Source organism: Dermacentor variabilis, chromosome 1, assembly GCF_050947875.1.
Source record: "Dermacentor variabilis isolate Ectoservices chromosome 1, ASM5094787v1, whole genome shotgun sequence".
Classification (NCBI taxonomy): domain Eukaryota; kingdom Metazoa; phylum Arthropoda; class Arachnida; order Ixodida; family Ixodidae; genus Dermacentor; species Dermacentor variabilis.
The window spans coordinates 105570708-105593164 of record NC_134568.1 but is presented as its reverse complement, the minus strand read 5'-3'; the positions used below and the strand labels follow the sequence as shown (position 1 = coordinate 105593164).

The 22457-nt window shown below is 43.4% G+C and overlaps 1 protein-coding gene across 10 annotated transcripts in view; it reads left to right on the top strand.

Moving 5' to 3' along the window:
* tst (superkiller complex helicase subunit twister) overlaps positions 1-22457 on the top strand; it is a 132212-nt gene that overhangs the window by 82722 nt on the left and 27033 nt on the right. For all 10 annotated transcript variants that reach the window (XM_075692247.1, XM_075692238.1, XM_075692231.1 and 7 more), the window contains 3 exons: positions 6210-6506; positions 12970-13124; positions 21322-21523. In XM_075692247.1, the coding sequence (XP_075548362.1) occupies positions 6210-6506; positions 12970-13124; positions 21322-21523 (654 nt within the window). The remainder of the gene's footprint in view (positions 1-6209; positions 6507-12969; positions 13125-21321; positions 21524-22457) is intronic.

The window sequence follows — 22457 nt, the reverse complement described above, 5'->3', positions numbered from 1 at the left end:
TTCTTTGTGACCTGATTGAGCTTCCGATAGTCGACGCAGAAGCGCAGGCTGCCGTCCTTCTTCTTCACTAAAACTACAGGTGATGCCCACGGACTATTAGAAGGTTGAATAACGCCATCTTCTAGCATCGTCGTCACTTGTTTTTGTATTGCTTCGCGTTCCTTTGGGGCCACACGATAAGGGTTTTGTCGGATGGGTCTGGCGTCGACATCAGTAATGATGCGGTGTTTCGTAAGTGGCGTTTGACCAACTCTTGACGCAGAGGAGAAACAGCCCTGGTACTGCTTGATGAGCTCAAGCAGACGGTTCCGCTCAACGGCCGTTAACGTCGGATTAACGTCTACAATAGGTGCAGCTGTGTGGATTGTAGAGGCCGACTCCTGCGCTAAGTGGCAGTCTTGTATTTCTGTCACTTCGTCGAAATAGGCGACAGCAGTGCCTCTAACGATGTGTCGGCGCTCCCGTCTTGTCAGCAAGAGTTCGGCGCTTCCGTCGATTACATTGATAAGTGCTCTGGCAATGGACACACCGCAATTCAGGGCTAGCGCACTGATGTGTTCAGCTACTCCAGTCCCACTTTGCAGGCTGTCACAGCGCACCTGTACGAGAGAGCAACTCCGCGGCAAAAGTATGACGTTGTCCGTGGCAATACGTAAGCGAGGTTGTTGTGGCTTCTCATGGGTGACATTATCCGAACTCGTGGCAAATGTGACGCTTCTGTCACGGATGTTAATCACGGCGCCGTACTTCCGTAGGAAATCCATACCCAGTATAAGTTCTTTACAACACTCAGTAAGGATGACGAGGGTGACGACGAAGGTTGAACCGGCGATTAAGAGTCGGGCCGTGCATTTCCCGACAGGTGTCATCAACTGACCTCTGGCGGTTCTTATGTTGGGCCCGTGCCATGGTGTCTTCACCTTCCTCAGTTTGTCAGCGACCTGTAAGCTAAGGATTGAAAAATGGGAGCCAGTGTCAACCAGAGCAGCTATTTCGTGGCCGTCAATGCAAACGATGAGCTCGGCGCTGACGATTTCAGTTACGTCTTTCGTACTTCTATTCGTCGTATTCGTCGTTGTGCTGGGCGTCTTTTTCGTCAATGTAGTCTTCACGTCATTGTTCGTCGATAACGGGGGATGTAGAGCAGTTAGAGTATTGGCAACCTCACCCCCGGAGGTCGCTGCGGCTAGTTTCCCCGTCGAGGGCTAGGCGATCTGCCCCTAGTGACGTCGGCAAAACTGCGACGAGTCGGCGAATTGTAGCGCGCCGGAGATGGAGAAGGAGAACGTGGTCGGGGCGTCGCCGTATTTGGTGGCTGACTGTTCACAGGAGCATCGTTGTAAGCGCGTCGACCGTCGTACGGAGAATAAGCATAGTTGGCAGGAAAGCTTGGGTGTTGAGCGGCGCGATAGTTGTTCCATTTGCGGCAAACTCTATAGACGTGTCCAGCTTCACCACAATGGTAGCACACTGGTCGACGGTCGACGGTGCGCCACAAATCAGTTTTCCGACGCTGGTAGTTCGGCGGTAACTCTCCATGGAGCCAAGGGGTGGCGTGCGCATGTCGAAAATACGGCGTTGTTTGTGCAGGCATGATCGGCGGGGTCGGTAGAGTCGACGAGGGTGACGATGTCGGCTCTATTTGTGGCGTAGGTGGTGTTGTAGTTATGGGTGTCAACGGCGTTGAAGTTGCGTTGAGTGGACGGCGAACAGCTTCCGCATAAGTGAGGCGCCGCGGAACGTTGCCACATTCTGGCGCTGAAAAAGCTTGCCGGACTTCCTCCCGGACTACATCAGCAACAAAAGATAACGCTGGCGTCGGTTCCGTAGGCGCAACCACAAAGCCGAGCTGCCGAAGCTCTTCTCGCACCACTTCTCAGACAACTTCACGCAGAGACATGTCGTTACTCGCAGCCAGTACGGAAGTGTTCGCCGTCGAGTTGCCCATGTCATGCTGGCGGTATCGTTGATGCAGGGCCCGTTCAATGGCTGTAGCCTCTTTTGTGAACTGTGCCACTGTTGTCGGTGGATTTCTCACAAGGCCGGCAAACAGTTGCTCCTTCACTCCTCGCAGGAGATATCGCAGCTTTCTTTCCTCTGGCATGTCTGGGTCTGCCCTACGGAAAAGACGGGCCATGTCTTCCGAGAACATAGCAACACTCTCATTGGGCTTTTGAACGCGGATTTTAAGGAGACGCTGCGCGTTTGCCCTCCTGTCGATGCTTGAAAAGGTATCCTGCAGCTGTGCGCGGAAGTCGTCCCACGTGGCAAAGCTCCTCTCCCGGTTTACGTACCACGTACGAGCATTGTCCTTCAAATAGAAATAGAAACTCGAGAGTTTGTCCGCCGAGCTGGTCTTATGGTTATACTGGGCGACGCGCTCGAACTGGTCTAGCCAATCTTGGACGTCTTCAAAGGCATCACCATGAAAGCTCTCTGGGACCATAGGATTCTGTAGTGTTACTTGCGATGGAGCTGCGGTGGCCATGTTATTTGTAGGAGGCAAACGATTTCTCGAAGTTTCTTGCAGGGGACTGGACTCGGGCGCTAAGCCTAGCAGGCGACGACTGAAGCGGTGGACCGGTGTTTCGATGCGCGATGGTGATTCCGGGCTCAATCGTCGGCTCCGCGAAGGGGTGCCAAGCATGAAGAATACCCCGCACCTCCACCAGTGTAACGACGTGGGATCGACGAGTATGCGTAGCAGCACCGCCAAGAAACGCACTTTATCAGTCGTCCAAGGGAACAACAACAACGTCTTCTTCGTTTCGCCGCTTCACCTAAAAACCCGCGCTACTTCAGCGTCGTCCCCACTGGCGCATACCCGATGAATTATGGTTCTGCCAAATATAGTTGTGTCAATATTTATTCTGTAGTACTCTGCTATCTTAACTGAAGGTCACCAAGAATTAGAAATTACCAGAATGCATTGCACGAACTGCATTCACTGTACATTGATGAGTGGTGTTCATGGTTAGCCACTGTCAATATTTCTTGTTCATTGTGCACGAATATGTTTAATTAGCTAAATTTATAAATTTACCTTATCAATGAGATGCTAATGAAAAAGTTATGGATGACGTTCACAAATGACCGATAACAACATCTTAAACAACCTAGGATTTGTGCAGACTTTTTTTTTAACGAGAAAGAAAGCTCGTAAAATAAAATAAAATAAGAATGCTGTGACCGGGACAACGCTTCTGCACACTAAAGATTGCATCAATATTGTTACGGGGAGAAAATATATGTGTTTACAATATATACAGTTACAAGGGTAACAGTGACCAGGGTAACACCATCAACCGATCATCGAGACACTTCAATCTCCTCTTCCCCTGCCAACGTCATTTTGTCCAAAGCTGCACAAACTCGTATGTGACAATGTTTATGCAAACCTCGTCAAATAGCGGCACTGCGAACGAACTGCATGCTTTTTTCTCACCGCGTCAGCAGTTTTTGGCATGCATCATCGGTCCCTATCGAACGCGAAGTAGCACGATCTTGTAACAGTTCACTTTCTGAACAATTCCTAGACCGTGGCCCAGGCTTGCACATTTGTAATTTACACAGTGCACTAGATGACGACATTTACTTGTGGGGATGCATTGTCACGAGGACTCAAATAATATTCTCAGGTTCTTTCTTGCCTTTTTTTTCGTCAAAAAAAAAAAAAACAGACTACACAAGACCTAGGTTGCTATATATGCCGTTGTCAGTCATTTCTCTACGTATTGCACAACTTTTGCATTAATGAATAAGTAAGGTAATAACTGTTAGTACATTAAAACGAAATACCAGTTGCTTGTTCATAATAATAATAAAAAAAACTCGACTAGCATTAACACAAGCCTATAAACATAGAGTGGGCGCTGTTCACGAAAAGCCCTCGGGCATATTTTTTTTGGTTACATTTGGTTGGCACATCCGGTATGTAACTTAATGGTGGTTTCTCAGAAACCCGTTTGGGTTTTTTTGAAGCTTCATGCCACAGTCAGGTGGATGACAATTTTTCCTTGTCATGAATTTGCTTGCCTCGCTGGCTTCCGCAGAACTAATCTGATATAACCTAATAGTGTTCTGCGAAATCATATAAGTAACACCTTTTCTTCATATGTCTGTAAGCCTGCTCACATTGACGTTTACCAAACTGCTAAAAAACATGTATTTACTGCTCCAAAACAGACAATTCTTTCTCCAAACCTGCTCCAAAGTGCCAAATTCGCTGCTCCCAGAGCTGCTTCAAAACTTCCTTGGCTGCTTCCAACCCTGAAACCAGAAATACCAGTAACACACCCACTTGATATTCATTTGCACTAAAGGATGTGAATATTTATACAAGCCTAGATTTTTTTTGACTAGAAGAAAAATGAGTACAAAAAGATACTATAGCTAGACACTATGTACAGTGCTCACGGAATGAAACGCATCAATTTAGGCCTAACCAATGCGCATACTTTCATTTCCACCGGCTGCAGTTTGTGACACATTGACGTAATTTTGGCGCGTACACTTAGATCGGAGTCCATGTCACCTTTGGTGATCAGACTCCTAGTGACATGACATGGTACTCTTGAGTACTTTGCACATATGCAGGGTTCTACTAAATGCTCCCTGTTGCGTTTAATTCCATGAGCACTGTATGTGCTCTGTGTAGTATGCTTGTTAGCTTCTCCCTTTGCTCTCTCTATAATATTCTTGTTACATGGTCAACCATAACCGTCTTTATTGCTAAATGAGGTTAGCGCTTAGCAGGCATTGTTAGGCTGCTAACCGTGGTTGACTGCAAACCAAGCTTGGCAACCTTAATTTAGAGTAACCATCATTTCGCAAATGGTCAAGGTGGTGGACGGTACATCAATGAAGTGCAGTATTGGCCCTCTGCAGGTCACCCGAAAGCATGTGAACTAACCTGACTCAACAATGGAGGCCATGATAAATATTTTTATACATTTCCGTGTGTGTGTGTGTGTGTGTGTGTGCGTGCGTGCGTGCGTGCGTGCGTGTGTGTGTGCACCATTAACGGAAGTTGTGAGTTTGAAAAGAAGTAAACCACCTAATTTCTGTGACATCATTAAACTGTCAAAAAGAAGGATTGCCTGGTGGGCGCCTGCATGCGTGCAAGTGTGGGAACACTCAGCCTAGCACAGGTGGCTCATCATCTTACACAGTAGCTCACATGGCTTCCCCTCGGCTGAAGCGCGCTGTAGTGTGTGTTCTGGGACATGCTGTTGCGCAGTGCCAATCGGCAAATAACACATTTTTGGAGCATGTAAATAAAGAATTGTTTCACTACAAAGCCGTATTAATTTGGAAAGGTAATCCGACTGCTCAACGCTTGAATACTCTGAATGCAAACCTCTATGCTGACATAACAGCCCTCCTGCCATCAAGGGACCGTACAAAAGGAAACAAGTGCATCTGAACCTGAACAAGTGCTACCGGTAACTGGTGCTGAATGTGCTGAATGTGCAAGTGTTCGGCTCAGAAGTGCTAGCTGCTTCAATAGCAAAGACGTGCTAAACCCCCAATGGGTTGTCAGGCTTGCCGTGTCTATGTATTATGTTTTCTTCTCTCTGTTCATGCCGTACTCATATTGTGTCACAAACACGCTTTGTTTTGTACATGGGTGTAATATTTTTGTGCTGCATTGGAATGGAAGTGGAAATTGAAAGTAGCAGCGTGCCCTATTTCTTGGCACCATAACCCTGTGAGAAAAGTCCAAGTATAACTTGGGGCTAACTACAATCCGGGCACACCACAAACAAAAAGGTAACTAGCCACCGTGGACAGGAATGTGCATGTAATTCAAGGGAACTATAATTGCCACTAACCGGGGTTATGTATGTAACCACTGGTAAGTTTAGAAGTCCAAGTATAACTTGGGGCTAACTACAATCTGGGCACACCACAAACAAAAAAGTAACTAGCCACCGTGGACAGGAATGTGCATGTAATTCAAGGGAACTATGATTGCCACTAACTGTGGTTATGTATGTAACCACTGGTAAGTTTAGCCACAGTTAAGACCGCCCATATATCAACTGTGTACCAAATATCCTGACAATTCTCCTCTAATTCACTGTGGTATTGGGTCGATGCAACGACCCATCATTTGCTGCTGTGTGGAGCTGCATTTATGTAGTCGGGACTGAATTGTTGCCTTTTGTTGTCTGTAGCAATGCAGTATGGTGCGTTTCTGTGTGCAGAGTCAAAGCCCAAGCTTAGCTGAGCGTTGTGCATCCTTGGAGAACGAGTTGAATTCACTGGCACCTGTTGAGTGCACGTCGTGTCAAGAGCTGCCATTTGAGCTTCTGGAAGAAGAAGCTGCTGCACGAGTTGCTGCCTGGGAGCATGTGCTGACACAACCTCAAGCTGCTCGTTGCCTGTCACCGGGGCGCTTGCTGCTCGTGCGCTGCCCGGAGGGACGCAACCTTCTTGGGACTCTGGCCTCCCTGGCGCCTCGTGAAAAGAGGCTCACACTATGGACATTGGCAGATTCACAGGCATGTCTTTGACACTGGTCTTCACAAATTCAAGTTTGAGACTGACTATCATATTTCGGCACCAGCAAGTTTGTAGTTGGTCTTTTGTTCCCCTACTACTCTGTGGAAGTGTTCATTTTGTATGAGAAGTAATGAAGGTAGCAAGCTCACTTCTGTGAGGCAGCTAATGATTACCGTAATAATGATGGTTATTTTTAGGGGCGTTCGAATGTCAAATTTTCAATTTTCAAGTGAATTCGAATAGTGAAAACCAAGTGCAAATCGAATTAAATATTTGTCAAATATTTTTTAATATGAATACAATTGGGGGTTTCTTAAAAATGAAATTTTTTTTTCACCAACCAGTGGTATGAAAAAAAAATAGGGTAAGCAAGAAAGAAACAGCAAATAACACAGGAAAGTTACGCTATGTTGTGAACACAATTCTCTTGTACAACACTTTTACTTCACAGTATCATAACTGCAGTTATTTAATGTTTTCGTGAAGGATGGACAGCTGCTTGACACATTTTGGGAGAAGCGACATCCTCCCGCATGTCACAATTTTTTTCAGACACCGAAATGATGTGCTCACTGGACACACTAGTGTCTGGTATTGCCAAGGATCTCTTCACAAGCCCAGCCAACAGTTGGCACTATGCTTACACCACCACTGGCACAGATATTCTTTTTGGCCCGAAATTTCATCATGCACATATCTTTCAGCCTGTGCTTGTGGCAGTGAAAATTGCTGCCACAAGCAAGTGAAAATTGCTGCTGATTGATGAGCTTATCAAAGACTTTCCACAGTGCTGACGTGGAAGGAGCCTGTTCTGAAACTTTCGTTGTTGAGGTCATGTCTGGGTTCCTCTATTTTAAAATTTTCCTTGCTTCTTCTAAATCCAGGTTTTTAATTCAGTTTACCATTGAAGCATCCTGGTGGAACTCAAGTACATTAGAACGAGGGTCTAAAAACATTACTAAGCTTGCTACTTGGTCAAATTTGTAGTTTGGAAACCGTGCTTTTAGGCACTTAGCCAGACTAGCAGCTGACAAAGAAGCTTTCACCTGGCAGCAGCTATTGTCCAGATGCATGAAGAGGCAGCAAAGGGGGGGGAGCGGTAATTGAGCTGATAGTGAAGCATAAAACCATAAGCACCAGCAGGTGCCCTGCGACAGTGCCTCTTTTTACTTTTCATATGCTTCACTGCATGACAAATATGCTTCACCGCCATATAGTTTATACGCTTCGCCGCATGGCACCGCTGTGCTGCGGCGAAGCTGATGGAAAAACCTGACAACAGCAATTTTCAGGTGCTCGAGTAATTAGAATAGTAAAAGTGTCTTTTGAATCGAATTGAATACTCCAAGTTCAGAATAGTCACACGCCACTAATTATTTGTAACAGAAACTAGAATAACCTTGCAAAGTCGAAAGTTTTGAGAATTTGTGTTTGTGTACAATGCAATTTGCACAAACCTGCAGGCAAATGGCAACTACATGAAGGCCTTCGCTCAAGGCATAATGATGACTTTTCAGCAGATTACATGAATGGTTCATTCTGGGATGGCCAGTTGCAGAGTTCATGAGATCTCTGTTCACCTTTCCCCGAACTAGTACTGGCCAGCCCAAGAAAATACCTGGTCTCTCAGGTTAATGCAGTTGTGAAAACAACTAGTGGATTTCAGAAGAGAAGTTCTAATGCTGCCCCATCAGCTTCAGTGTGTCAACTACCTGAGCTTAAAAGTAGGCTGCACTTGCTTTGAAATTTTTAGTCAAGCACATTACTTACATATTTTTCGTTGGTGAAAACCTCATTCTTAAATATTCCGAGTAGAATAAGTAGTAGAGTTGTGGAAGGGCCCATCAATTTCATTCCATTCTGTGGAATAATGGACTATAGCATTTCCATTACTTTTCATTCCCTAGAGTGAATTTTGTGCAGTTCTCACTTGTGGAATGGTGACACTCACATTCCACACCTTAATTTTTGCCATATTGTCACATACTATAAGATGCCCCTTTATTTATGTAGGGATATGCGTCCCATTGTAATTATATACTGATTTCAGTATGAGTTCCACTGCATCACCACAGTATGACAAAATAGTCGAGTCTGTCAAATTTTTAAAATTACTTCGGATCGTATATTTTCCCGGTTAGTGAGTTTTTCTCTCGCGGTTTTTCCAAAAACATACAAACGAAGTTTTACTGTATAGCGAAGCTTTCTGTGACTGAATAGGGAGTCTAAACATGAGTACACAAGTGCAGGCGCACGCAAATTATACCGAGCCATTTGTTAAGTGGAGTTGCTGACTACTAGCGAGTATGACAGACACCTTGAACACTTCATGGTTTCATAGGCAGCATGCACATACGTACGTAGCACAATTCAAATCCATTCTATCTGCAAGGAGTGTTTACTTCCTTACTACTGTGCAGCCGCGGATGCACGAAGGTGAGCTTTCTGGTTCCTATTTTTTGTTTCCCCCCACAGCGTGTGTCGTCGCTGCTGCGAACGTATGGAGGCAAGCACCATCTTGTGGTGCTGCAAGAAACACAGCGGGGGGCATGGCGTGCGTGCTTCGCTTTGATTGTTTGGTCTATTCGGCAACAGAACAGCCACGCAGCTCCCACGGTCACGAAACCCGGCGACGTTCGCAAAGAAAAGCTTCACTTGTAATATTACGAACCAAGCAATGATTGATTGAATGGAAAATTGTAGGCATAACCTTAGAAGAGGTGGGAAAACAGCAGTGTGAATTAGAGAGCAAGCATGGACAGCTGACATTCTGGCTAAGATTAAGAGGAAAAAGTGGAGTTCGGCAGATCATGTAATGCGTAGAGCAGATATCCAGTGGTCTATTAGAGCGCTATAATGTGTTCCAAGGGAAGGGAAACGAAGTCAAGGATAGCAGAACATTAGGAGGTATGATGAGTTAAGGAAAGCTGGGCCTATAGTGCATGAATTACAGTGAATTTATGATGAGGTTAAAGCAATGGGTGCTGTCGCATTTCTTGTGCTACCCGTTCTGGATGCACATTCTCTTTCTTTGTAAATTTAGATTTGAGTTGGGTACAATCACGAATACTGAAGTACAGTACATATTTTATGGAAATGATCATAAATAATGGGAAAAAAAAGAAATCTTTTATTCAATGCGTTAAAAATGACCATCATACTTGGAACTATGTCCAGCAACATGTAGAACAATTCACAAGAGAAATAATGAGGCTTACTACATGAAATAAATGCAGGCAAGTTGTGTCAGCCAGCTGTTGGTAGTTCTTTATGAGAAAGTGCTGTCTCTTAAATTTTGGTTCGGTAAGCCATTTGTGTGCTCTGCCATTTATAATTTGTTTTGGCAGTTTGCTTTACACTCAATGTCAGACATGTCTTTTTTTGTATTGATTGATTTTGGTTGACATGTGCTCATTCCTAATTTTTTACTTGTGTATTAATCTATGTTTTCGAAGTTAGCTTTTAGCTGATAGTCAGCACTTGTATTTGCATCTTTCCTTAGGTCAATGCTTACATGCTGAATGTTTTACATTAATTCTTACCAGATTTCTCACCTCACTCTTCCATTTGTGCTAGGTGGCATGCATGCCAGTGCATGTACAGTGGTCACTCATTGAATAATGAAGCCATTTCGCTCCCGTCCTGTTCTGGATAAATTTGACAAGCCTCTATCCCATTCCTGCTGCACTGGTGAACACGGCACTCCAAGCTTCCATTTAATTTCCATCATTTCATTTCCTGCAGCATTCGCAAGCATTCTACTCCCAATACATTCTTGGCCTCCCCCCTCCAAAATTCAGATAATTACAGAATCATTTTAACGGCAGAATGGCAGCTCTACAATTCTGCCAGGAAGGTCATGCCCTGACCACATCTGGATCCATTTTGACTGCTGCGCTGCCGAAGGGATATGGGATTTAACTACTGTGCCATAATGCAAAATTGTATGGATTTTCAGCTTTGTTCACTTTCTTTGCCTACTTCATGAGAGGAAGTTGACTAAATGTATAGAGAAGATGCTTCTCAACCATGAGGGATATGTCTTAGTGCTTAGCTATGGCATTCCAAGAGAGATTGCTGTGAGCGTAAGAGCCTGGGGTTTATTGAAACATTATTTTGACTTCAAAAGCTTTTTGATAAATTGACACCACCAGTCCAGATTCATAATTATAATTATGACAAACTCTCATTAATTCAAGCTCAAATATCTTGATATATTGATGAGGCTAGAAGCTTTCATGCCACATAGTCAACTTTGTAGGTGCCATGTATTTTTTATTTCTTTGCTTAAGAGCATTTCTGGGTGGATTCTAGATACATTAAAATGTTGGCTGCAAAAAACAGCAACTGATGTACTGGTGAACACTAACTATGGCTAAAACATATTGTCACCGATGGTTTCTACAGATGTGGTAAAGGTGCACTGGCAGATCTGTAGGGCAGTTCAGGTTTCCACTGGGAAGTGAGGCAGTTATGATGCCCATAGGGGTTCTTCCTTTCCTTCCCCCTTTTTGTTCTTCTTAATGTAATAAACAACTACTATTACTTATATCAGTATGCTGCTGATGTTTTTTTTAATGCAGGCAGCATCTGGTGATGGTGAATGGTTCAAAGATCTCAATTTGAAATGTGCAGCTTATGCACTGAAGTTTTTGCAATTTTGCTGGTCTTGTAAGATTTTCCACATTTTATGGCCAAGTTTAAAAATTATTCGCTGTATGTGAAAGACAAATGCGGGAATGTATACCAGTTCAAATTGGGGAAGAATAAGGGGTCTTGGGAGGATGATTTCACAAGAAAGGACAAGTTGGTTTTTAATACTTTACGTGGAGGTTCTTGCTGTTTTAATCTGTAGTCACTGTCCTTCTTTGTATGTTCTTTCTATAGTTTCTTTGGAAAAGAACAGGCTTTTAGTGGGCATATTTTTTTTTTGGAGTTCTTTATTTTTCATTTCTAGTAGCATGCCTTGTGGCATATATGTGTACTTAAATGTGTGGAGGGCCTATTCTTGTAGAAAGTAGAGTAGTGGCTTAGCAAACTTATCGTCCATGAGCCATCACCTATGACTGTCTGTTTCATCCATTCGTAGCTTGGCAGCTCTTGGAATGCTATCTTGATTATAGAATAAAAACAGGAACAGCACAACACAGGACGAGCGAGTAAACAGGACAGGCTCGTCCTGTGTTGCGCTGTTCCTGTCTTTATTTTAAAGAAGAACCAACCAGCCTCATTGAAAACACTGCTAACGTTCATCTCTTGAGTAGCCCGCGTTCCTGGACAGAGTCTCAGCAGGTGGTGGATGTCCACTGTAGATACTGGAACAGCACACTTTGGACATCTCATGAGGTTTTCAGGTGTTGGACCCCAAGCACAAGTGGCGGAAGGTGTAAAGGCTGCCCCAGCCTGCATTCTCTGAGGAGAGACTTCTTCTACCTTAGAAGGATTACAGGGAAAGGAGCAGACACATGAAGGGATTAAGGCATGTGTGTTCTGATCTAGAAATCATTTTTAGGCTTAAAAAGACAGAACATGGGTCTGAAGAACGGAAATCAGGTGCAATTTCTGTTTTGGAAATAGGGTGTGTTTCTGTCTACTAGATTGTTATATTAGTTCTGACAATGACCCTGCCCCCAGTGCACATTGACAATGAGTGGGAAGACGTGTGAAGAATGTGTGTAGCTTTGCAAATTTATGGTATCGTGGAAACTTTCGTGAAGTGCTTTACAGCGTTAAGCAAGTCAGCACAGATGTCGACCACAGTTATACTATTTGTCAGCATATTGGCAGCTTTGACTGAGTCTTGCATGGCCTGCAGTGAAAGTAGCAAGGTGTCTAGATTTTCTCTCGGGTGGCATCCAGTAGCTTGAGTTTTAGGGTGTGTTGGACTGATGAAGCCGGCTGACTCTGGAGTTCTGCATTGAAATTTGAGCTGCCTTCTGTAGTAACCTGTACAGCATGTGCTGGTCACATAATTTATAGGATGTTATAGCAAGTGCATTCATCTGCTTACTCTTGTCTGCTGGCGCAATACATAAAGTTGAGCAGTAGTTGCCCAAGGCATAGTTATTCCCTTCATAGTATGCATTGTATAGTGGCTCATTGGCTAATGGGGTTCTGCTGCTGAGCGTTCCTCCACATTCCAATGTTGGAGGAATGCAAAAGTGCTGTTGCACTTAAGATTTAGGTGCATCTTAAAAAACAGCCAAGTAATCAAAATAATCTGTAGTACTGTGGCATTCTCCATAAGTCACTGTGCATTTCCAGGATGACAAACCCAAATGGTATATTATTATCATTGTTCCCTTTAGAGAAACAAAAAAGATTATTCTCGATGTCTTATTTCTTTTTTTTTTCTATTTTTCACTTGGGAGGTGCATTGTATGCCATTAATTCTTTTAGTCCCTGTGGATGTACACTTAACTTACAAAAAACAGTGTTCTCAGTATCACGTATCACCTGCAGCCCCAGTCAAGTGGCAAGGCATCACTTCCTTGGCCACTGTCCAAGAAGATTGCCGTCCCGGATGCAGCTCTCAGTGTACAGGAGATGACAGTCACGTTCAGTAGCATCCTCTGCATTTATGCCAAAAGCGTCAAGGTTGACCCCAAACGCATGATGTGAGTTGTAATCTTTACTATTAGTGCAGTTTTTGTTGAAGGCAGGATGCACATTTTATAAGGCATAGTAAAACCCACCTAACAATGCCATTAAAAAAAACAGCATGTTATTCATAACGTATTTGGCAACCGTGGTGCAGTCACATTCAATATGTATGTGTTCTTTGGTAAAGTAAGCATCTTATTACAGGGCTGCCGTTTAATGCGGTGGGTTATAACCATGAAATCTAGGCACATTGAGGAACATTTGATGGGCACTAAGGAGTATTCAGTCATACACTCTAATAGCAATAAGCCATTTGTGCATTACTGCACTTTTTGGAGGTGCAGCGGCCTCAGTGACTGTTCATAATCCTGTGCATTCTCCTGCATACCTGCATTGCTCATTCTCTCCCTCCTTTCTTCTTTCTATTCCACCTTTAACTTACCCTCAGTGTAGGATAGCAAACCCAATGCTTGTCTGATTGACCTCCCTGCCTTCCATCTCCTTGCTTTTTTTCTCTTATGCTCCGTAGACTTCTGCCAGAACGTGTATGACAAAAGAAACAGGAACTACAGTCAAAGCTCAGTATAATGAAAACTGGTAAAACAAATTATTGGACACAACAAAGCTCACTTGAAATTGTGCTTGCTGTGCTAAAATGGAAAATTTTATGTTTCATTACAACAAACATTCTACGACAATAACAAAAAATGATAACTGTCTGGCTTGCCTAAATTTATCTTTAATTCAGGCTTATCTGTCTTCTTGCAAGACTGGAAAGACAGGAATTACATTACTTCATATGTGCACATTTATAATCAGAAAGCTGGGACAGGAGTGTCCCAGCAGCTATTGAAAGAAGTGCGCAGTTTTCTTCCCATCAGCAGTTCCGCTAGAGAATGCTTATTCGCTTGGGGGGGCTTGCTCAGTAGGTAAGCAAGGTCAGGTTGAGCTCTTTTGTTTTCTTCAGAGACTACTTTTGTATCCTTACAGATCCTTCAGCCGAACTGTTTATATTCCTGGAGCTTGATATTTTATGGTTGAAATTGTAGTCTTGAGCAAAACTTTCAAAAGTGAGGCCTAGGGTGCGAAAATTGGTCAATATCTGCGGTGATGACTTGTGGTACTTTATTTTAGACAAAGACTTGATTAAGATTAGGTTCAATTAGGTTACGCTACGTTAGGTTAGGCCCTGAGTTAGGCTATTTCCGAAAATCTGAATAGACCATTTCTATGAGCCACCAGCATCCACCAAGCCAAAACAGGTCCATTGTGACTCTTTGCATAGCTGGTAGGGAATTCTGTGAGGAGAGTCGTCTTAATGTGCTGTTTTACAGGGACACATGGCAGGCATTAATGCGCTCTTCTTTGTCGAATCAATCATTGACCATTAGACAGAATTCTCTCTTGGCCTTTTATTGGCACTTGTCAATTATGAAGTGTCTAATGTAGAGCTCGTGAAGCATTGGGACAACTTTGCCCAGATGATTATGCAAGATCTGAACATAGGATGACATTTGCTTCTGTGATGTGGTCCATGTGGAACCAGTACTCTGAGTGTTGTACTCAGCACTCTATGTGAAGGCAAGCCTTGATTATGCAGTGTTGGGTGCAAATGGGCTTGATGGGCTGCCTAGGCAGCGCTGTGGAAATGCTGGTCAACAGAACTCTCCATGCTGTGCTTATAGGCTTTAGGTAGTACAAAACGTGATGTCCTGCTGGTGAATGCATGGCGTCTGCTCGTTTCAGCTGTGCTGCGGTGGGAATTTTGAAGAATTTAATGCATGGGAGGCCTTGTAGCATACCTTCTGTCGCCAAGGGAGCAAAGCGCTGTGCCAAATGCGTGCAGTGTGCATGAGAAGTCATAGATTCCGTTTCGATATGCTGCCGCTTTCGTGCATGTGCTGCTCAAGTCACGCGATGCCAAGCTGCAACAACAGACTGCTGCGATATGTGTCTATTCGCTTAAGCACGTGCACCAACTCAGAACCATTGCCTAATAACAATGAATTAGTTAACTAGTGAAACTAATATAATAAGCTGCTGGCATTGGCACCGTGACTCGATCAGCTTGACCGGCTCTGGTGTGTGTTGACGCTGAGACTGCCAGCCACATGCATGCTTAGGCCGCAAAAGCGCATTTCCAGACATGGCAATCGATGCTGTGATTGAGTGTCTGTAGCCTTAGCACTGATGCGCAGTAGTAGTTTTTCTTTTTTTGGAGAAAGAACGATTCCACGACAACAGTTTCGTTTGTTGTCATTCATTTGTTTAACATGTAATGTGACAATGGCTGTTTAAAAACCACTTTTTATGTACAGTTCCCTATCTTATTGCCGCAACTGACTCTCTATGCCACGCCAGTCAAACCTTTTTCTATCACTTGTTCTCTCAGCAATGCATTCTGAAGCAGTTTCAACCGTTCTATATGAACTTTTGCTTAATTAGGTGGGTCACTTCACCATCAGGAATTCCTTTAGGTCCTGTAAATTCCAGTGTATGGAAGTTTTCTAATGAAAAGAAATCATCCACATGCGCTTTTAGAGACAACTGCATTTTTCTTAGTTAAGCCAAAATGAGGCGCACTCTCGGCGAAATGATCTACAGGCTACTCTCAGTGAACGCAGGTACCTTTTTTGATAGCTGAATACCAAATGAAACAAGAAAGAAACCCTGAACATACATACACAAAGCAAATGAAACTGGCTGTGCACAGCCCGGTAACAGCGTAGCTTAATGCGAAGAGCTGCCACTTGTATATATACTACCCAGCCAATTTTGTTGCTCACCACCAAGTTGTTGCACAGTGTGTTGAAAATCCCAGCATGTCAGGCCCATGACCCTCATGACAATTCACCACGCATCTTCAATAACGGCGGTGGCGATGCTTGGGGACCGCGTGCTGTTCAGACCCAAAATTAAAAAGTGAACTTTTGTCCGAACCTGCGTACATCTCGTACTGACCATCACCATGAATTAAGCGTTCCACACTGTCGCACGAACCTATTTTTTTATTCATTTATTTCTAAAACTACCAATGAATGGAATCATTTGCTGGCCTCAATTGTTAACATAACTGATACATCTGCCTTTAGAACTACTACTGAAGAATACTTTTGTTAATCCGCACTTTCTAATTTTAAAAATTTTTATACCCTGTTATCTGCAGATGCTCTGTATTTCGTTCCACTCCCTTCTGTAACGCATTTGGGTCTTGAAGTTACAATAAATAATAATAATTAATAATAATAATAATAACAATAATAAATGATAATAAATAATAATAATAGCCTGGCGTATACTTGCCTAGAGTTTGCTACCGTCTTGCCGGGTCTGCCCACCTTCAGCACAGTTTGTCAGACAAAAAGCGCCTGCATTCCATGACCTGTGCTGCATTTGGTAGCGTACAATGCCTTAAGTACATGTCGAACACTTTTCGAGTGCGAGAACTATGCACAGAACTCAAAACAAAGCACAAAACGAGCGAGACCCGTGTACGACGTATTTTCCATACTACCCAGGCAACTTCATTGACCGCCATCAGGTCGCTCCAAGGTGCGTTCAAATTCCAGTCTGTAAGCCCCATAACATTGTTGCCTTGTTGTTTAAAGTGGCACTAAAGAGGAATATCAAGTGAAGCTGGATTAGTAAATTACGCTTCTGAGACACTGAAAATGTAAATGTTACCTTGTGCAGAGATTTGGTGAACATGGAATGACACAAAAATGGTAAAGCGGGGGCAACAGCACTTTGATGTTTCCACACTAGCTGCCTAATCAAGGAACCAATCTAGAGATTTTTAGAGCTTTCTTTTCAATAAAACAGTGAGGTCAATGTAAAATACCTTGAAATACATGATGTTGTAGTGTTGTACTGGCATCACAGTATTTGCATGAAATTCAAAAAAGAAAACTTCGGCCTTTATTCTTTCCGATAGCAACCAACCTTATTCTGCCAAATCAAGAACGCTTCACTAATATTGTCACATTGTCGTGACAGTGAAGAATAGAACTGCCAAAATGCTAGTTAAAAGGGCCTTGAACCACATTTTTTTAAGCCTCAGAAACGTCTTTGAACGAGTATGGTACCTCCCAGTAGTATATTACAGAAATAATTTTTTAAAAAGACGCAGTTCGAGCATAAATACTTTGAGTGCAGTAGTTACGTTTACCTTTCAACCTCAATGTCTTCCGTTTTCAAGGAGTGGAGGAGCACCAGTGGCGGTAGAGTAGCGATACTCCACCTATGGCGTTATGGTCAGTGGGCTCGTCGCAGCACCCTGCGGCGGCCATGGTATTTACACTATACAGCAGACACAGCTATGTGTTACTCGATGCAACTGTAAATGCACAGCAGGGCTGAAGTGCATGCTTGCTTGCTCCAACTTGGACATGCTACATAGTGCAGACCAGCTTTGTCCTTCATGGATAGTAGGTAGACCCAGATTGCCCACTTTGTAGTAAAATGAAGCTCAATATGAAACATGTTTAGCCAGGAGCGGCCGGGAGTCAGCGTGCACAGGCATGTGTCACTTGTAGATGCTAACTGCTATCCATCGCAAGGCGCACCAAGCGTAGTGAACGTGTGGCCTGAGCTTAAGTTTGAGACTAGTTTAGTGTTTCAGACTAATTGAAATTAGTGAGAATCGACGGCTGTGACACCCCGGTAAGCAATGTGGCCAAACTTTAATTCCTACTTGGGCAGATGTGGCTGAGCTTGGAACAGATGATAGTCGGCTCATGCTTCTTGATTGATATCAGCTATGGGCTGATAGCAGCCATGTATGGGAATCTGTTATATGACGAAATATGGAAGCCCCAAAAAGGGTGAGGAAAAGGCTTTTGTTCAAAAGAGAGTGTTTGAGAAAAAGGTGGCTTTGTGATCTGCTTGTGAGCCCCATGCACCGTGCACGAGTGCAAAATTTGGCTGAGATGTTAATAGCAGGGAATGCTATCCACGAAATGTGTTTTTTCACCTAGCTTGAGGGGTGGTTGAGGACTCCTTTAAGGATTCAACTTCATATTGAATGAACTTGTACCCAGCGAAGCAAACAACATACAAAGCATAACGATAGCCATGAGGACAGTTGTTGATTGTCAAAATCTGATCTACAGGCCAAGTGCGTCGGCCACTCATACATGGCCCATCGTGTACTCCAGCACAACTGCCCTTGCTCGTGCACATTCTAGAATGCGCACCATTTCCTTTGTTGTGCATACCATTCAATTATAGACAAGATTGCTTCGCTATAGAAATGGTGCAACAACCGAGAAAGTTCTGACACATGTCGGCATGTCTTGCGCCAAACAACAACATTGCAAAAGTGGTCAGCCATTGGAAAATGGTCACCGGCAAAAAAAAGAGAAACATTGTACGTACGCCAATATAAAATATAGTGCTGCTCTTTAGTGTCCCTTTAAATTTATTGAATTATGCATTTGAAATGGGTATTGCTGAGACCATTTGCAGCAGGTAGTCCGTGGTCTTTCTGCCTAGTCAGTTCCAAGTTATTCAGAGATGAGTTTGAAAAGGCATTTGCTACCGCAACTTTTTTTTTCTTCTTGGTACATAGAGGATACTGCAGCTGTCACATCAGTTGCATGTGCATTCTTTGAAGTTATGGAATCAAGTCCCCTGTTGGGCTTGAATCTAAACAGTAACTTTAATTCTTAACCTGCCCAGAATGCAGTTACTTGCAACAATGGCAAATTATGGCAGATAATGCAAACAGCAGCACACATCAGTTTCTTTCAGGAAAAAAATGTTACCATGAGGCAGAGTACTGTGCTCATGTGTGTATCACACATACTGTGCTGATGTAACCACTGTGGCTTGCCGAGGAGTGGAGTGCCCATTTTCCTTTCCAGCTTGCAAAGGAGATAGGATACTTGCACACCTACTGTGCGAACATGTTTCATGCTTTTTTCTTTCGCATAGTTTCTTGTCTATGATGCTGTTTACTTCATTTAAAACATTGCACTTTACAGTTCATTTGTTGCAAAGAAACTATTGCTCATGCCATCCATGCAATTAAGCACAGTGGCAGGGACATCATGACAATTTCTGTGCTATGGTTTTATCATAATGGTACCATAAATACCGAATTTGCATAAGTATATGGGATTCTTTTGTAGCGATTTTCTGTTCTGATTTTTCTGTACTATTCGAAGCCATGCTTCGATCATAATTCATGGTTTCTTTCCCACAATTTCATACTTCAAAATACGACCCGCTGTGGTGGCTTAGTGGCTATTGTGCTCCGCTGCTAAGCACAAGGTCGCAGGATCAAATGCCGGCTGTGGCTGCCGCATTTCAATGGAGGAGAAATGCAAAAATGCCCATGTCCTGTGTATTGGGGACATGTTAAAGATCTTGTGGCAGTCAAAATTAATCTGGAGTCCCCTATTTCGGCGTGCCTCATAATCAAGTTGTGGTGTTGGCACGTAAAACCCCAGAATTAAAATACTTCAAAATATGGTTAGATCACCCACGAGGTGATAGTGATACGGCAAAGCCAACCCTTCAATAATAGTAGTGCGGCTCTGTAAGTGCACATCCACACAGCCTCTCTGCATAAACATAGCTTTCCTGGCATGTGCATATCTGCTCCCACCCTACCCCCCTTGGCGTAGTGCTTTGCTATCATTATAATGTTTTATCGCAGTGAAATGGTCGATCTGCCGCTGCGGTGCATGCCCACACATGCCTTGGCACATGCAGCTGGTCTCAAGGTGCTATCGTGCATTGTAGTAGTGGATCACACATGCTTTTACACTAAATAAAATGTCATGGTTTAAGCCCACAGCTATGGTTACATAATGAATTGGAGTCCACATTGTAATCCTAATATGTATTAGAATTTAAAAAATTTCCCGAGCTATTAAAAGTCTTTCCTCACATTATATTGTGGTGGCATTAGGAGTAGTGAGCCCTTCATTCATGATGGCAGGTTTTATGATTTGGTTGTTCACTTCATTTGCTATGAGATTAGGCTTGTATGCATGCAAAATACACAGTGTAAATTGTATGCTCAACGTAAGTGATCTCTCAGTTAATTAAACATGTCCTTGCAACATGAACGCAAATAAACTGGAAATTGCCACTTGTTATCACTTATATCTCTGATGACAGCACTCTTACCATTGTGCTCTTTGTTTTGTAGCTGAATGAGGCATGCATATTATGTTTAGTATTGTTTTACTACAGTAGTATCACCCAAAATTGAGAATATGTCTGTGACATGCCTGCTCTCCTGTGTTGCTCTCTCTCCGGTGCACAGCCCTCTCCATGCATGTGCACATCTGACAGAGTGGGGGAGGGGTTACCTATAGTGTTCCCATCTCTGGCATGCGCTGCAGGTGGTTGCATCAAATGTGACAGGTGACATTATTGAAGCTTATACTATACAGCTATGGTATGATGGGCATGATGCACTTGCCCTTCGTTGGAGTAAGATGGTATCCCCTCACAGTGTTCTGTCTGCCAAAGAGATTGTAGTGTACGAACAGCTGAAGGTACATAGCTTAGCATAAGTGTACAGCTTAAGTGTCTTCTGCTGTATGTGAACATCGTGGCACAGCTAAGCAGGTATATTGTGCTGCTACAATGACAGCAGAAGCTTAGACTCATTGTGCTGCCAGCGAATGTGAGTGGCATGTTAGTAGCATAAAGAGGGCATGGTAACGGCCCTTTTACTTAGAATAATGGGAGGGGCACATAATAGGCACAAGCATGTGCTGTTTTTGCAGTCAGTGTCCTTTTGTGCAAGTGCCTATGTAATTGGCACTTAAAGAACTTTTGACTTTTTCTGCATGAAAAAGAAAAATGAAGCGTACGTCAAATAAGCAGTCATTAATTTGTTGTTCCATTTGACTGCACACATACTGTGTGGGCATGCATCATCATGTCAATCAACCTTACAATGCCTTGTGTTGATTGATTGACAGCGCCACTGAAAGCTAGTACGTATGTGCTCTTAAATTTGTTACCACTCTAAGCCAGGATAGCATATTGACATGTGCATGTTGTTTGTTCCAGTTACAGTTTCTCACCAGCTAACAGTTTTTGTAATGTCTGTTTCTTTATTTTCATTACAACATCACAGTATGATGCAATTATTTATGATAATATCATGGCCTTCTGTTGAGACAGAACCTTGAAACTGCTTTTATGTGATGTGAGACTCCTGCGTTACCATGTGGCAATTCTTTACAGGCAGCCTCAGTGCAGAAGCGTTTTAGGCCAGGAGCTGCTTGAACTGGTGGAGGCACACCCTGGAGGTCTGCCAATCATCAATGTAGTCAAAGAGCTTCGCCTTTCAGCTATGGAAACTGTGGAACTGGTGAAACATGGCCAGCAGCTTGAAGAGAAGCTGCTTCAGAGCCAGTGCCTTAGTTGCCCACTCTTTGAGAGCCATGTAAGTGTCAGTATTAGGCTTTCTGTTCCTTTGGCTGCGTACAGTAAACCTTTGTTATAATGAAGTGAGCGCACACATAAAAAATCTAATGTAAGCAGTAATTTTCTAAAAACTGATGTGCTATAAGAGCTACAACAGTACTATTTTCCAAGTTGTCTCAACTTGGTATTGACCAGCTTTCAGTCTCTTCATTGCAGCAGGAGGACAGTTGATTTTGCCACAGGCAGGTTTTTGCGAGCACTAGCAGTGACCTTCTTTGGACTTCTTCTGACACTGTTTGAGGCTGCAGCCCCTGCCACTGAATTCAGCTTTGTTGCACATTATATGGAGGCATTCCTATGTCTGTACCATTGTATTGGTATCTCCAAAGGCTTCTTGTCTGTTGCCACTTCAGCTTCGTCAAGTCTGTCCAACAGATTTGTCATCTTGGTATCTCTGCGAAGGGCCACAATGACAATGACTGTGCAAGTCAAGTCAAATGAACCTAAGTCATCCTTCGGAGCTGACTTCTTCATAAGCACTCCTGTACAGATTGTTGCACAGCTGCAGACCATGCTGAGGCTTGCTTGAAGTAAGCACACTCAAGGAAACAGAATGCATGAAGTAGTTGGTGATCTTTGCCAGTGCTCAATTGCTTTGTAATTTCCAGTTTCAGCTGGCCAAGGTCATACATTTTGAGGATAAAGAGGACTATGAATGATTTAGAGCAAGTGGTTTTGAGATGTTGCCTTGCATAGCTGATTCAGGTGCAAATGTGCCACTTCAGCTGAAGGGATTACTGCATGTTTTTACATAGTTCAACAGTGACTCACTCGAATGTGGGAAAACAGGCAATTCTGTGCTTGCTACTACTGGCCATGGAGTTGGCCTGGCCATGTGCATCAACAAGTAATAATGTAGGCATGCATTATTGTCATGTGAAAAGTGATCCCAT